Raw genomic sequence first — 17,038 nt, 5'->3', positions numbered from 1 at the left:
CGGGCTGATGTCTGTTTCAGGAGTAGAGGACAGATTATTCCTTTAAAAGGTCTCTCTGTCTCCTGGCATTTCCCAGAGCAGAGCAGCGCTGAGATTGGGGCTGGCGACTGGTGTTTTCATCCCATAATGCAGTGTGATGAGGCATTAAGGGGATTGGATGTTCAGGCTGCGTGGAGTCTGTCTCTCCTTATTTGGTGTTTGTCTGGCCGTAAGAGGCTTTTCTTGCTGCCTGCCCCCCCCCCCTCACATCACCCAGCACCAGGCAGACCAGCCCTGCAGACCAGGCTGAGGGGCCCTACTACAGCCCCAAGCTTCAGCAGGATTCACTAGGCCCCAGAGTGGATGGCTGGGCAGGAACAGGTGTGGTGTGTGCCTGTTAAACCTGCTGTTTTTCTGTCAGAGCTCTCTGCCTAGACAAATAACCCCCCCCTCTCTGTGCTGTCCAGTCCATCTGGCGGTGCCACAGACAGCCCCACTGAGCTGAGAGTGACTCCATCACTGTGCCACGTGTCTGGCTGAGAGAGAGGGAGAGGAGAGAGGAAGAGAGGGAGAGAGGGAGAGAGGGAGAGTGGGAGAGAGGGAGAGAGGGAGAGAGGAAGAGAGGGAGAGGAGAAGGGAGGCAGAGAGGGGAAAGGAGGCGATCCACACCTCTCATATCCTCATCCTAGTGCATGAGGTGCCAGTGTGTCAGGGTTTATGTGTGAGCAGAGCGTGTGTGTGTGTGTGTCTGCGAGCAAGCGAGGCATTAGCTCTGAATGGAGAGTCATCTCTCTGAGTGCTGAGGGACTAGCAGTGTTCTGTAATCCTACCAGTCATACACACACACACACACACACACACACACACACACACACACACACACACACACACACACACACACACACACACACACACACACACACACACACACACACACACACACACACAAAAGCAGAATAAAATGCCTGGCTGTGGTCCTATCATCCAGACAGGTGTGGGAGTTAATTGCAATAGCATTGATACATGTAAGCTTCACTCTGTGAATTTTCTCAGCACACACACAGCACACAATACACAGAACAGTTGTTTGGAGATCTCAGTAATTCTAGAAGGTCCCTTGCTCTCCAGCTGTGGTCTGGGAGGTATTGTGTGTGTGTGTGTGTGTGTGTGTGTGTGTGTGTGTGTGTGTGTGTGTGTGTGTGTGTGTGTGTGTGTGTGTGTGTGTGTGTGTGTGTGTGTGTGTGTGTGTGTGTGTGTGATTTCTCTGGGTAGCAGAGCCTCATTTAGTAAATCATTGATTCCATTAGCCAGTGAGGAGATGAGAGTGAGACAGAAGCCAGGAGACACCACTCCCTCAGCAGCAAGCCTAACCTCTGTCTAATCCCGTTCCAACGTCATTCCTACCCAACTCTAACCTTATCATAACCTTTGCCTAACCCTATTGCGACATGAATGCAATCTAGCTCTTGTTTCAACAGTGATCCAGTGTTGTTGCAACCTCATTCTAACCCTGTTTGAACATTATTAATACAAACCCTTTTTAAACCTTACGCTAACCCTATTTCAACATTATTCCAGCCATATTCCAGCGTCAGTTAACCTTTGACAGTCAGTCCCACCTGGGTCAATGTTTTGTACCAGACGTAAAACTACAGATTGCACCTTCAACACAAGTGACTTTGAATGAAAGAGGTAAGTGCTGGTATTATACCTTGATATGATGGTTCATTCCTTTTCTTCTGCTGGCCGGTCCATTCTGAGCTGATGAAAGGTCAAACACATGGAGAGCAGTAGGCTTCAGATATTTCCCCCACAGTACACGCAGACGCATTCACACGTGCACACACATACGTACATATACGCACACCTACTCTCACACACACACACACACACACACACTGGGTCATTTATTGAGGTGTCCCGGACCTGTGTGAAAGAGAGGGAGAATGAGAGAACCGCGGGAGAATGAGAGGAGAACAGAGAGAGAGACATAGATGGAGAGAGGATCCTCTGCCACGAGTGGGCACATTCCCTCCCACAATTCTGGAACTGATGCCCATGCAAACACACACACACACACACACTGAAAGAGAGAGAGAGAGACAGACAGAGAGATATGCCATTAAAGCTGTTTTTGAGAGGAGAGGGGGTTGGCAGGGTAGGATTTTTGGAAGAATGTGCTGCTTCCTTTCTTCTGTAGCATGAAAGAGGAAGGACGGACAGAAGGATGAGAGAAGAGAGAAGCTTGAGCCCCCGAGCGCTTGGATTCTGTTTGGAGGTTGGGGTGCAGAGCCAAACCACCCACTGACCCTCTCTCTCTCTCTCTCTCTCTCTCTCTCTCTCTCTCTCTCTCTCTCTCTCTCTCTCTCTCTCTGCCTAAGGAAAAGTAATGTAGGCCAATAGAGGAGTGAAGGGAAGGACAGCTTGAACCACCCTTACACACACACACACACACACACACACACACACACACACACACACACACACACACACACACACACACACACACACACACACACACACACACACACACACACACACACACACACACCCTCTGCTCCTGGTCAAGGACAGCAGCGGTGAGCATCTGTTCTATTGCGACCCTAACCCTCCCCAGTGGCTGACACCTCTTCCTCCTCCTCTCTCTGCTCTCCTTCATTCCCTCTCTTTGCTCTCTTCCTCTCCCTCCACTGTCCTCCTCCCCTCCCCACTCCTCTGTTACTCTCAACTCTCTTTAATACACACATTCCAAAAAGAAAGGGAGGAGAGGAGAGGAGAGGAGAGGAGAGGAGAGGAGAGGAGAGGAGAGGAGAGGTGAGGGGAGTGGAGGAGAGGAGAGAGGAGAGGAGAGGAGAGGAGAGGAGAGGAGAGAGGAGGGGAGGAGAGGAGAGGTGAGGGGAGTGGAGGAGAGGAGAGAGGAGAGGAGAGGGGAGTGGAGTGGAGGAGAGGGGAGGGGAGGAGAGGGAGAGGAGAGGAGAGGAGAGGAGAGGAGAGGAGAGGAAAGGAAAGGAGAGGAGAGGAGAGGAGAGGAGAGGAGAGGAGAGGAAAGGAGAGAGGAGGGGAGGAGAGGAGAGGTGAGGGGAGTGGAGGAGAGGAGAGAGGAGAGGAGAGGAGAGGAGAGGAGAGGAGAGGAGAGGAGAGGAGAGGAGAGGAGAGGAGAGGAGAGGAAAGGAAAGGAAAGGAAAGGAAAGGAGAGGAGAGGAAAGGAGAGGGAGGGAGGGGAGTGGAGGAGGGGAGAGGAGAGGGGAGGGGAGGGGAGGGGAGAGGAGAGGAGAGGAGAGGGGAGGGGAGGGGAGGGGAGAAGAGGAGAGGAGACAGGTTGTGTTAAGCCAAACTGACAGGAACAGGGGAAAGAGATGATAATTTTTCCCTGTCAGAGGGAGAGAGAGAAAGAGGATGACGTGGATGTGATGAAGTAGAGACGAAAGCAGTGGGAATTGTGTGTGTGTGTGTGTGTGTGTGTGTGTGTGTGTGTGTGTGTGTGTGTGTGTGTGTGTGTGTGTGTGTGTGTGTGTGGTTAGAGGTGGGGTGGGAGAGGGATAGAAATAGAAAGAGGAAGGGGGGAGGGGGGTCAGAGGGAAAGGCCCAGGCTTCCTGTCTGCACAGGCAGGATGGAGCTCTAACACACACACACACACACACACACACACACACACACACACACACACACACACACACACACACACACACACACACACACACACACACACACACACACACAGGTTATCCTCTCTCTCCAACACCTACTCCTCCCTCTCCACTGGTGTCCAGGCAGCCATGCTATTACTTGTGTGTGTGTGTGTGTATGTCTTTGCGAATGCGTGTTTGCGAGTGTGTGTATTTGCAAATGTGTCTGTTGTGTGTGTGTTACAATGCTAAAAACCTCAGACATTACAGGGTTAAAGAAGACAAACAGATTGGGGACACGTCTGCTGTTTCAGTAGCATCTTGTCCTCCTCTTCTCCACTCAGCGCTTTCTTATCTCCCTCCAACAGTACATTGGTTTCATTTAGCAGAAATAAGGGAAGAGTCAAAGATGGGATTGTCTTTTATCTGCCAGTGAATCGTGCTGACAAAGCAAGCCGCTCCATACCTCTCTTCTCCTCTCCTCTCTCCTCTCTCCATGCCTCTCTTCTCTCCTCTCTCCTCTCTTCATACCTCTCCTCTCTCCATACCTCTCTTCTCCTCTCCTCTCTCTCCTCTCTCCATATCTCTCTTCTCCTCTCCTCTCCTCTCCTCTCCTCTCCTCTCTTCTCTCCATACCTCTCTTCTCCTCTCCTCTCTCCTCTCTCCTCTCCAGACCTCTCTTCTCCTCTCCTCGCTCCTCTCTCCATACCTCTCTTCTCCTCTCCTCTCTTCTCTCCATACCTCTCTTCTCCTCTCCTCTCTCCTCTCTCTTCTCTCCAGACCTCTCTTCTCCTCTCCTCTGCTCTGTCCATACCTCTCTTCTCCTCTCCTCTCTCTTCTCACTATACCGCTCTTCTCTTGTCCTCTCTCCTCTCTCCACACCTCTCTTCTCCTCTCTCCATACCTCTCTTCTCTTCTCCTCTCCTCTCTCTTCTCACTATACCTCTCTTCTCTTGTCCTCTCTCCTCTCTCCACACCTCTCTTCTCCTCTCTCCATACCTCTCTTCTCTTCTCCTCTCCTCTCTCTTCTCTCCATACCTCTCTTCTCCTCCTCTCCTCTCTCCTCTCTCTTCTCTCTTCTCTCCAGACCTCTCTTCTCCTCTCCTCTCCTCTGTCCATACCTCTCTTCTCCTCTCCTCTCTTCTCTCCATACCTCTCTTCTCCTCTCCTCTCTCCTCTCTCTTCTCTCCAGACCTCTCTTCTCCTCTCCTCTCCTCTGTCCATACCTCTCTTCTCCTCTCCTCTCTCTTCTCTCCAGACCTCTCTTCTCCTCTCCTCTCCTCTGTCCATACCTCTCTTCTCCTCTCCTCTCTCTTCTCTCCATACCTCTCTTCTATTGTCCTCTCTCCTCTCTCCACACCTCTCTTCTCCTCTCTCCATACCTCTCTTTTCTTCTCTTCTCTCCATACCTCTCTTCTCTTGTCCTCTCTCCTCTCTCCATACCTCTCTTCTCCTCTCCTCTCCTCTCTCTTCTCTCCATACCTCTCTTCTCTTGTCCTCTCTCCTCTCTCCATACCTCTCTTCTCCTCTCCTCTCCTCTGCTCTCTCCATACCTCTCTTCTCTTCTCCTCTCCTCTCTCTTCTCTCCATACCTCTCTTCTCATGTCCTCTCTCCTCTCTCCATACCTCTCTTCTCCTGTCCTCTCTCTTCTCTCCATATCTCTCTTCTCTCCATACCTCTCTTCTCCTCTCCTCTCTCTTCTCTCCATACATCTCTTCTCCTCTCCTCACTCCTCTCTCCATACCTCTCTTCTCCTCTCCTCTCTCTTCTCTCCATACCTCTCTTCTCCTGTCCTCTCTCTTCTCTCCATACCTCTCTTCTCCTCTCCTCTCCTCTCTCCATATGTGAGACATCTCTTCTCCTCTCCTCTCTCCATACCTCTCTTCTCCTCTCCTCTCTCCATACCTCTCTTCTCCTCTCCTCTCTCCATGCCTCTCTTCTCCTCTCCTCTCTCCTCACTCCTCTTCTCTCTTTTGTTTTTGTTGAAGAAGTGTTGAAGTCTCACAGGGATTTTAGTTAAGTGTGTTTGTGTTGTATATGATACACAGTCTGATCTAGCAGGCTGTGTGTTCAAAGTGCTTTGGTTGGGGTGTGTGTGTGTCATATCAGTGCTGCGAGGAGAGGACTTGATCTAATAGGAGCTGATAGTATGCCGCGCTCTGTTCTCACTGCAGCTGCTCTCACATACACCCACTCAGAAGAGAGAGAGAGAGAGAGAGAGAGAGAGAGATGCTGTATTTAGATGAACTCAGAGGGAAGGAAGTTTGAGGTTACCATGACAACCTTTTCCTGACCCTCTCCCTAGTCTCGTCCACCCCTGGTCAGTGTGTGTCTATGTCTGTGAGTGCTTAATGCGTGTCGTTAAGGTCTTCATGTTTTTGGTCTACACTATTTTGAGTTTTCCTGCCATTGTCTATGTATGTGTTTGTGTGCATTGGGCCTTTATGTGGGTGCGTGTGTGTGTGTGTGTGTCTGTGTGTGTGATGTGTGTTTGCGGTTGAAGAAACTCTCATTCCGTCTTAAAAGAAACAACAAAAATCACTGTGTACGTGATGTTGTGAATTCTATGTCACGTAAAACCTTGGACGGCGCGCTGACGAACAGCTGTCGGTGTCGGGTTGTGGGTCAACGGTCAGGGTCGTGAGGGTTGCGTAATGACGCAATGTTCCCAGAATAGACCTTGGGGTGACTGAGACGGGGGAAGACTGGGATGATGTGGCTAAGTTGCACGGACCATCTGACACTACGCACTCTCACTCACACTCACTCACTCACTCACTCACACACTCACACACTCACACACTCACACACACACACACACACACACACACACACACACACACACACACACACACACACACACACACGGTATAGGTGACTGGTGTCAAGTCTCAGCTACCCGTAGATCAGTGGAGACCAGTTGCAGGCCTGTAGAAGTGCAGGGGGGAGGAGTAGAGGAGCGTTTGTGGAAGAGAAAAGGACCGAGGATCAGAGGGGGATGAAAAGGAGAGGTAGAAAAAAGAAAGCACGTTGGTATCGCAGGCTGCTGGGTTACAGGTGAGTGCGCGGCCGCCTAGGGCAGGGCTTTTCAAACCTCTCCTCCGGGACACCCCTGCCGTTCCGTGGATTTGAATTATTCCAGAGATTCAGCTAATTATCAAGCCCTGGACTATTTGAATCAGGTGAGCTAGTTTAGGGCTACAACAAGATTGTGAAATGCCTGGGGGTGCCGAGGAGAGCGTTCAAAACCACTGGTTTAGGGTATGCGTCTATGTGTGTATTTGTATGGGGTCTGTGTGTATTCCAGAGACATCCGCCTGATGAGTTCCAGTCAGGTTTGAGGTCAGGGCTTTGTGATGGACACTCCAATACCTTGACTTTGTTGCCCTTAAGCCATTTTGCCACAGCTTTGGAAGTATGTTTGGGGTCATTGTCCATTTGGAAAGACCCATTTGCGACTAAGCTTTAACTTCCTGACTGATGTCTTGAGATGTTGCTTCAATATATCCACATAATTTTCGTGACTCATGATGCCATCTATTTTGGGAAGTGCACCAGTCCCTCCTGCAGGAAAGCACCCCCACAACATGATGCTGCCACCCCCGTGCTTCACGGTTGGGATGGTGTTCTTCGGCTTGCAAGCCTCCCCCTTTTTCCTCCAAACATAACGATGGTCATTATGGTCAAACAGTTCTATTTTTGTTTCATCAGACCAGAGGACATTTCTCCAAAATGTACAATCTTTGCCCCCATGTGCAGTTGCAAACCGTAATCTGGCTTTTTTATGGCGGTTTTGGAGCAGTGGCTTCTTCCTTGCTGAGCGGCCTTTCAGGTTATGTCGATATAGGACTCATTTTACTGTGGATATAGATACTTTTGTAGCTGTTTCCTCCAGCATCTTCACAAGGTCCTTTGCTGTTGTTCTGGGATAGATTTGCACTTTTCGCACCAAATTACGTTCATCTCTAGGAGACAGAACGCGTCTCCTTCCTGAGCGGTATGATGGCTGCGTGGTCCCATGGTGTTTATACTTGCGTACTATTGTTTGTACAGATGAACATGGTACCTTCAGGCGTTTGGAAATTGCTCCCGAGGATGAACCAGACTTGTGGAGGTCTACAATGTTTTTCTGAGGTCTTGGCTGATTTCTTTTGATTTTCCAATGATGTCAGGCAAAGAGGCACTGGGTTTGAAGGTAGGCCTTGAAATACATCCACAGGTACACCTCCAATTGACTCAAATGATGTCAATTAGCCTATCAGAAGCTTCTAAAGCCATGACATCATTTTCTGGAATTTTCCAAGCTATTTAAAGGCACATTCAACTTAGTGTATGTAAACTTCTGACCCACTGGAATTGTAATACAGTGATTTATAAGTGAAATAATCTGTCTGTAAACAATTGCTGAAAAAATGACTTGTGTCATGCACAAAGTAGATGTCCTAACCGACTTGAAAAACGAGTTTTAATGACTCCAACCTAAGTGTATGTAAACTACCGACTTCAGCTGTATAAAATGCTGTTGAACAGTTACAATAGGCACTGTGTTGGAGTTGCTTTTATATGAGATGCTATCTTGGTAGAGGCATTGAGTGGGTACAGTAGGGTGACCTCCTCTTTACTGTAATGGTGTGTAGTTGGGGGTTGGTCCCGCCTGTGTAGCAGCCTGACAGTCAGAGGATACAGGTGTGTGCGCATGTGTCTGTGTATGTGTGTGTTTGTGTGCGTGTGCATGCGCGTGCACGTGTGTGTGTGTGTGTGTGTGTGTGTGTGTGTGTGTGCAGACCATGATGCTGACACTAAGTCTCTACTCTATAATTACATCTTTACACAGAGGCAACTGGTGCATACTGGGTGGTTACTATAGCAACCATGTCAGCCTTGCACTGCTGCCACGACTTATAGAAGGAAGAGGAGGAAGAAGAGGAGGAGGAGGAGAAAGAAGAGGAGTAGGCAAGGAGGACAAAGGAGAGAATGAGGAGATAAGAAGAGGAGGTGGATGGGGAGCGAGAGAGGGAGAGAGAGAGAGAGAGAGAGAGAGGGGGAAGAGGGAAAGCGGAGGGATAGAGATGGAGAGTGGGAGGCATAGGAAGGAGGCAGAGGCACAGTCTGCTTTTTTCAGTAGTTTCTCAATTAATCAGTCAGTTGTGTGAGTATCAGATTTGTCCAGAACTTTCTTTGGTTTACGTGATACACCAGCAGCCACTAACGTCTACATCAGGGGAGTGTCAATCACCAGTTGGGATCAATTCAGTTTTCAATTCGGTTAATTCACAATTTTGCCCAGTGTTTTCTCTGAGGATTTTTTTGAAGGGATTAGTTTAATTTCAATTCACTTCCTGGATTTAGTGAACTGAAAAGTGAACTGAATGAACCCCAACCATGGAGTGAATATTCTAATCTGTTACCCTGTTGACTGTTAGGTGCCTGAGCCGACTCATTCCTCTGTAGAGCCCCCATTACTGTATATCCATCCAGTCCAACACCAAAGTCATCAAATCAAGCTCTAATACCTTGATCCTGCTATGTACTTAGTAGATTACTAAGCATGCAGTTGAAATGCAATGGTGGTCTGTCTGTCTCTGTCTGTGTCTCTCTCTGTGTGTGTGTGTGTGTGTGTGTGTGTGTGTGTGTGTGTGTGTGTGTGTGTGTGTGTGTGTGTGTGTGTGTGTGTGTGTTCAACACACTACAGTACATAGCTACTCTCTGATCTCTGAGGCATCAGGTGTTGATAGTAGGGAATGAAAACGGTCAATCTCACCCTCTCTATCACTCTCGCTATCATACACTCTCTCTCTTTCTCTCTCTCTTTATCCCACTCCCTCACACACACTTCCGTATCTCTACTCTGTCAGTCTACACAGACTGTCTATCCTGTCAGATCAGGTCCCGGCTATAATCAGGTTAGTTTAATCTAGATCACTCAACACTAAACACACTGATGAGCGTGTGTGGGCAGTTTGTGTGTGTGTTGCTTTATCGCTGGTATCCGATGAGAACAGGGGTTAAGTGTGTTTGGACAGTATGGATGTCTGTGTGTGTGTGTGTGTGTGTGTTATGTTATCACTGGTATCCGCTAATGCGGTAGATTTTTAGGTGCATTATTGTCTCTTCTGTAGTGTCTGTCAATGTGGTGTGTGTGTGTGTGTGTTGGCCTCAGTGGCATGCATTCAGGTGCGTGTTGTCACTCACGTACATCTATTTATTTATTTGTGTGTGTGTGTGTGTGTGTGTGTGTGTGTGTGTGTGTGTGTGTGTGTGTGTGTGTGTGTGTGTGTGTGTGTGTGTGTGTGTGTGTGTGTGTGTGTGTGTGTGTGTGTGTGTGTGTGTGCAGGGGCTCGTGTTACACAGCCCTGTAAGCAGACTCTGTTTTTGTCACGGTGGATAATTCTAGATGAGGTCTGAAACTTTCGACAGGGTGTCAGGTATTCGGGAAAGGGAAAGGGGGGGATACCTAGTCAGTTGTACAACTGAATGCCTTCAACTGAAATGTGTCTTCTGCATTTAACCCAACCCCTCTGAATCAAAGATGTGCGGGGGGGCTGCCTTAATCGACATCTTTGGCGCCAGGGGAATTAGGCACACTTTCCACCGTACCTATCCACTCACTCTCTCTTACACACACACGTTTTTGTACTATCCTTGTGGGGACCAAACAATTGATTCCCATTCAAAATCCCATTTTACCTAAACCCTAACCATGACCTTTAACCTAACCCTAACCTTAACTCTAACACCGTACCCAAACCGGACGGGCGCGTGCGCCATCGAGCGCAAATTCATTTTGTCCCCCCACATCAAACACGATCACGACACGCAGGTTGAAATATCAAATCAAACTCTGAACCAATTATATTCATTTGAGGACAGGTCGAAAAGCATTAAACATTTCATTTATGGCAATTTAGCTAGCTAGCTTGCTGTTGCTAGCTAATTTGTCCTGGGATATAAACTTTGAGTTGTTATTTTACCTGAAATGCACAAGGTCGTCTACTCCGACAATTAATCCACACATCAAATGATCAACCGAATCGTTTCTAGTCACCTCTCCTCCTTCCAGGCTTTTTCTTCTTTGGACTTTATATGGCGATTGGCATCTAGCTTTCATAGTTACCACAACGACGACCAACCTCAGTTCGTCTTTCAATCACCCACGTGGGTATAACCAATGAGGAGATGGCACGTGGGTCTCTGCCTCTATAAACCAATGAGGAGATGGGAGAGGCAGGACTTGCACCGTGTTCAGCGTCACAAATAGAACTGACTTCTATTTTAGCGCTTGGCAACGCAGACGCTCGTTGGCGCGCTCCAGCAGTGGGGGTACAATGATTGAATAACATGTATGTGTATGTTTATTTTGCAATGCTCGTGCACGCAATGCGAGCGGTGTGGTCAGCGTGTAACCCTAACCTTAATCCCTAAAACTAAACCTAATCCTATCTCCTAACCCTAAACCTCTAACCCAAATTCTAACACTAACCCTAAACCCTAAGCTTAAAAAAAGACTTTTTCCTTGTGGGGACCAGCCAAATGTTCCTACTTTTTCCTTGTTTTACTATCCTTGTCCTCACAAAAAGCAAACCACACACACGCACACGCACACGCACACACACACACACACACACACACACACACACACACACACACACACACACACACACACACACACACACACACACACACACACACACACACACACACACACACACACACACACACACACACACACACACGCGCAGGGCTCACTCTACGCCCTGTGTGTTGCATACTGCATAGGACAGATGAGAGAGAGGTGGAGCTGGATAGTTCCTGTTATTTAACCCACCTAGATTGTTACAGTTACAGCGGGCTGGCTGGAGATTGGAATACAGACAGCTACTCTGTAGGATGGATCTGAATGTTATATATATATTGTATTACATTATACTGAACATACTCAATATTATAGTGCTATTATGCATTATGCATACAACTGTTGCTGTGAGCAGATAGCAGAGGTTTAACTCTCAACATTGGTTATAGGGAGGTTGTGGTTTGTTGTAGGGGAGGCTTTAAGGAGGTTGTGTGGTGGTTGTGGGGAGGTTATATTGAGGGAGAGGGCGCCAGGAGCAGCTCTCAACACTGCTGACTCATCCTACCCCTGACTGAGAGAACAGACGTTTTCTCTCTCTCCCTCCGTCCCCCTCTCTTTCTTTCTCTCCACATCTCCAGAGTATTGGGGCTACTGGGTCAGTGTACTGAAGTAGCTTCGCGCAGTCCTCTCTAAAAGAAACATGGTGCTGTTTTCCTCAATCACCTGAGTTCTTTCATGTCACTGATTAAAGATGGTACTCGTCAATGAATCCCTTCATTTCACTGATTACAGGTCAAGAGATTTGATGGATCACACTAATACTTTAATAATGCGTGTGTTTTTCAGGAAAGCCATCTCGCGGTCGGGTCTCCAGCACTTGGCCCCGGTCCACAAACCCATGCCCCCCATCACTAACGGACCTTCCAAGGAGATACGCACGTCCGTTGACTGGACAGTGAGTCACACACACAAACAAACACACACACGCGCACGCACACACCCTTACGGAAAAACCACATGATTTCACCTGTTGAATTTCACATGTGAAAACATGATCACATAACCTTTCAAATATGGATTGAGTATTTCACCTGAGATTTCACAGGTGATGCCCTGCAAACAAAAATCAGTTCTTAGGATACACACACAACATTTCCAACTTACGTATTTGACACACTTGATTAGATTGTTTGTTTATACAGGGCTTTTTATTCAACACGTCCTCCCTGGGGTTTGAACTCACAACCTCTTAGTTCGCAGCACGATGATCAACTTGCTACGCCTGTCACGATCGTCATAAGAACTGGACCAAGGTGCAGCGTACGTAGCGTTCCACATCTTTATTATAAAGTGAAACTTCAGCAAATACAAAACAATAAACGAACAAATGAAACGTGACGTTCTGGAGTGCTCACAGGCAACTACACATAAACAAAACAAGATCCCACAAAACACAGTGGGGAAATGGCTGCCTAAATATGATCCCCAATCAGAGACAACGATAAACGTCTGCCTCAGAGGCCAACATAGAAATAAAACAACCTAGATTACCCACCCTAGTCACACCCCGACCTAACCAACATAGAGAATAAAAGGCTCTCTATGGTCAGGGCGTGACAGTACCCCCCCCCAAAGGTGCAGACTCCAGCAGCAAAACCTGACTCTATAGGGGAGGGTCCGGGTGGGTATCTAGCGTCGGTGGCGGCTCCGGTGTGGGGCGAAGTACCCACTCTGCTCGCGGATCCGCCAGCATTGGTGGCGGCTCTGGTGCAGGACTATGCCCCCTGCCCAGATCACGGGTCCGGCCATGGAGCCGGGTAGAACGCCGTACCCAGACTGGGCCTCGGCGCAGAGGAGGACCCCGGCCATGCAGCTGGGTTGAACGCTGCCCCCGGACTGGGCATTGGCGCCGAGGAAGGCTCTGGCCTTGGAGCTGAGTTGGCCGCCATGCCTGGACTGGGCACCGGCGCAAAGGAAGGCTCCGGCCTTGGAGCGGGACTGGATGCCGTGCCTGGACTGGACATCGGCGCAGAGGAAGGCTCCTGCCATGGAGCAGGACTGGACGCTGTGCCTGGACTGGGCACCTGGCTTAGAGGAAGGCTCCGGCCTTGGTGCTGGACTGGACGCCGTGCCTGGACTGGGCACCGGCGCAAAGGAGGGCTCCAGCCTGTGGACCGTCGTAGGAGATTCCGGACTGTGGACCGTCGTAGGAGGTTCTGGACTGTGGACCGTCGTAGGAGGTTCCGGACTGTGGACCGTCGCAGGTGGTTCCGGACTGTGGACTGTCATAGGAGGTTCCGGACTGTGAACCATCGACGGAAGCTCTGGACTGTGAACCGTCGCCGGAAGCTCTGGACTGTGAACCGTCGCCGGAAGCTCTGGACTGTGAACCGTCGCCGGAAGCTCTGGAATGTGAACCGTCGCCGGTTCATCCAGCCCACAGCGAGAGGTTAAGAAAATACTTACTAGTCACCAAAGTTCCGGAGCATGTCTTTAAATGAGAACTAACATAGCAGTGCAGAGATGTATTATAGGTAATGACTGTGTATTGGACTGCTACAGAACTCTCAGTGTATCCCAAATCCAGAGGTTGTGAGTTCAAATCCCAGGTGGGATCATATTGAAAATCCAGTACTAGGTGGTCATGTCAAATGTAATCATATTGTCATTGATTAAAGATTTAACACTATTTTAGCTGAATGGCATACCACTTACTTTAAAACCCCATACCATTTCATTCATTTCCCTTACAAATAAACATGTGAAATTTGCAGTTTCACGTGTTTTCACATGTTGAGCTGAAATGTTCACATGTGAAAACAAAAGAGACACATGTGAGTTCAGTTGTTCACATGTGAAACCATGTGTTCACATATATAAAATGTAGATGCTAACACCACCTTTTCACATAGAATAACATGTTCTCACCTCACAATTGCAGTTTCACATGTGAAAATATTTGGCATCCCTAAGTTTGTCACATGTGCAGTTTCATGTTATCACATGTTGCTTTTTACATGTTGTCATATTTGATCACATTCACTTCACATAAGATCACATGTGAAACACCTCATCAGGTGAAATTGGTGTGGTTTTCCCTGTAAGGGCACACCCAGGGATCCAACCCAGCTGTACCTGGGGAGCAATAGGTCCCTCCATGCAGGAGATTTCCTAAACGTCATTACTGGCATTTCCCTCTCTGCATGATCCACACACACACACACACACACACACACACACACACACACACACACACACACACACACACACACACACACACACACACACACACACACACACACACACACACACACCCCGCCATTAAACTTTAATGAGCTAACGTATCAACATCATGCAGCACAGAGCAAATAATGTGATTGTGGTTGTGCTGTGCTGCTTCTCTGTGTGTTTTTTTTGTGTGTGTGTTTTATGTTTGATCCACACACCCTGTAGGGGAGGATATATTTCCCTCGCCCACACACTGGAATCCAATGGACAATTATACACATTAAACACTCATACACTGTTTGTCTGCCGGGCATGTGGGAGAAGGTTTAACATGTTCCTTTGTATGCGTGTGCGCGCGCTGAATTTTGTGTGGCTGTGCGTGTGTGTGTGTAGGAGACTGCTGTGAACGGGGACCACCTGTGGCTGGAGACCAGTTGTTCTGGAGAGCTGTGCTACCTGGGAGAAGACACCTGTGTACTGAAGACTGCAGTGAGTATATGGAGAGGGAGGGAGAGAGGGAGGGGGGGAGGCTAGAGGGGGAGACTGAGACAGAGAGAGGGATAGAGAGAGAGAGAGAGCGAGAGAGAGAGAGTGAGTCGAAAATAGAGACAGCGAGAGAAAGTGAGGGAGGGAGAAGGAGAGGAGGGGGATAGACTGACAGAAAGGACAAAGGACAGAAAGTGGAGAGATGAGTGAGGGAAACAGGGAGAGAAGAGACAGAAGGGGAAAGAGAAAGAGAGTGGTCAGAGGAGAGAGAGCCAGAGTGGGTGAGGAGAGCACTGGTGATAACAGTGTTATGCTGAGGTTTATAATTCAAATTTCAAGTTTTATTAGTCGTATGTATTTACATTGTGTTAGAAGGCCACGGAGAGCATCAGTAGAGTGAAGTGCAGGTATACCCAAACTTTTTTTCCCTTCACATTTTCAAACAATCCATTTATATTTTCCAAAGGGGCTATACATTTGGGTGAGGTTTTTTTCTCGCCTGAGTAGCCTCGTTTCACTGCCAAAAATCCAATTAAACCATCTAGTGTTCAGTGAAATAACAACACAATGTCAAATACTGTAACGCCCTGGCCATAGAGAGGGGTTTTTGTTCTTTATTTTGGTTAGGCCAGGGTGTTACATTGGGTGGGCGTTCTATGTTCCTTTTTCTATGTTTTTGTATTTCTTTGTTTTGGGCCGTGTGGCTCCCAATCAGGCACAGCTGAAGCTCATTGTTGCTGATTGGGAGGCACACATAAGGAGCATGTTTTTCCTTTGGGTTTTGTGGGTAATTGTTTCTGTTGAGTGTTTTGCACCTGACAGGACTGTTTGGCTGTCAGTTTTCTTGTTTTTGTATAGTGTTCACGTTGTTCAATTAAAATCATGATGAACACTAACTCCGCTGCGCCTTGGTCTACTCTCTCTCCCGACAGCCGTTACAAATACAGGTAGTCTAGTCAAATAATTAACATCCAATCACGTTAACCGTTACTCTCTCGCGGGAATTCCACCTACGGTCCTGATGTAGCCAAACGTAGCTGCTGCTCATGTTGGTATCTGTACTGATGGCGCAAAAGCCATGACAGGGAGACATAGTGGAGTGGTAACGCGCTTGCAAGCAGTTGCTCCCGACGCCACTTGGGTACACTGCAGCATCCACCGAGAGGCTCTTGCTGCCAAGGGAATGCCTGACAGCTTGAAAGACGTTTTGGACACTACAGTGAAAATGGTTAACTTTGTTAAAGCAAGGCCCCTGAGCTCTCATGTATTTTCTGCACTATGCAATGATATGGGCAGCGACCATGTAACGCTTTTACAACATACAGATGTGTGCTGGTTATCAAGGACAAAGTATTGACACGTTTTTTTTAAATTGAGAGACAAGCTTCTAGTTTTCTTTACTGACCATCATTTTCACTTGTCTGACCGCTTGCATGATGACGAGTTTCTCACACGACTGGCCTATCTGGGTGATGTTTTTTCCTCACCTGAATGATCTGAATCTAGGATTACAGGGACTCTCCGCAACTATATTCAATGTGCGGGACAAAACTGAGGCTATGATTAAGAAGTTGTAGCTCTTCTCTGTCTGCATTAACAAGGACAACACACAGGTCTTTCCATCATTGTATGATTTTTTTGTGCGCAAATTAGCTCAAGCTTACGGACAATGTCAAATGTGAAATAGCGAAGCACCTGAGTGAGTTGGGTGCACAATTATGCGGGTGCTTTCCCGAAACAGATGACACAAACAACTGTATTCGTTATCCCTTTCATGCCCTGCCTCCAGTCCACTTACTGATATCTGAACAAGAGAGCATCATCGAAATTGCAACAAGCGGTTCTGTGAAAATGTATTTAATCAGATGCCACTGCCAGATTTCTGGATTGGGCTGCACTCAGAGTATCCTGCCTTGGCAAATCATGCTGTTAAGACACTGATGCCCTTTGCAACCAAGTACCTATGTGAGAGTGGATTCTCGGCCCTCACTAGCATGAAAACTAAATACAGGCACAGACTGTGTGTGGAAAATGATTTAAGACTGAGACTCTCTCCAATACAACCCAACATTTCGATGAAGTAATAAGGTTTTATATGTAAGATGGTTAAATAAAGAGCAAAAATATTGATTATTATTATATTA

The 17,038-nt window shown here is 47.9% G+C and overlaps 1 protein-coding gene across 6 annotated transcripts in view; it reads left to right on the top strand.

The window, feature by feature from the left end:
* Positions 1-17,038, top strand: part of LOC106609217 (diacylglycerol kinase iota) — a 52,178-nt gene that overhangs the window by 8,221 nt on the left and 26,919 nt on the right. For 5 of the 6 annotated variants that reach the window (XM_045721962.1, XM_045721966.1, XM_045721963.1 and 2 more), the window contains exons 2-3: positions 12,027-12,135; positions 14,802-14,897. In XM_045721962.1, coding sequence (XP_045577918.1) covers positions 12,027-12,135; positions 14,802-14,897 — 205 coding nt within the window. Of the gene's footprint in view, positions 1-6,488; positions 6,665-12,026; positions 12,136-14,801; positions 14,898-17,038 lie in introns of those variants that run through there. The other variant, XM_045721967.1, reaches the window with a different exon arrangement.

This window comes from Salmo salar, chromosome ssa07, assembly GCF_905237065.1.
Source record: "Salmo salar chromosome ssa07, Ssal_v3.1, whole genome shotgun sequence".
NCBI lineage: Eukaryota > Metazoa > Chordata > Actinopteri > Salmoniformes > Salmonidae > Salmo > Salmo salar.
This window is presented reverse-complemented; position numbering and strand designations above follow the sequence as displayed.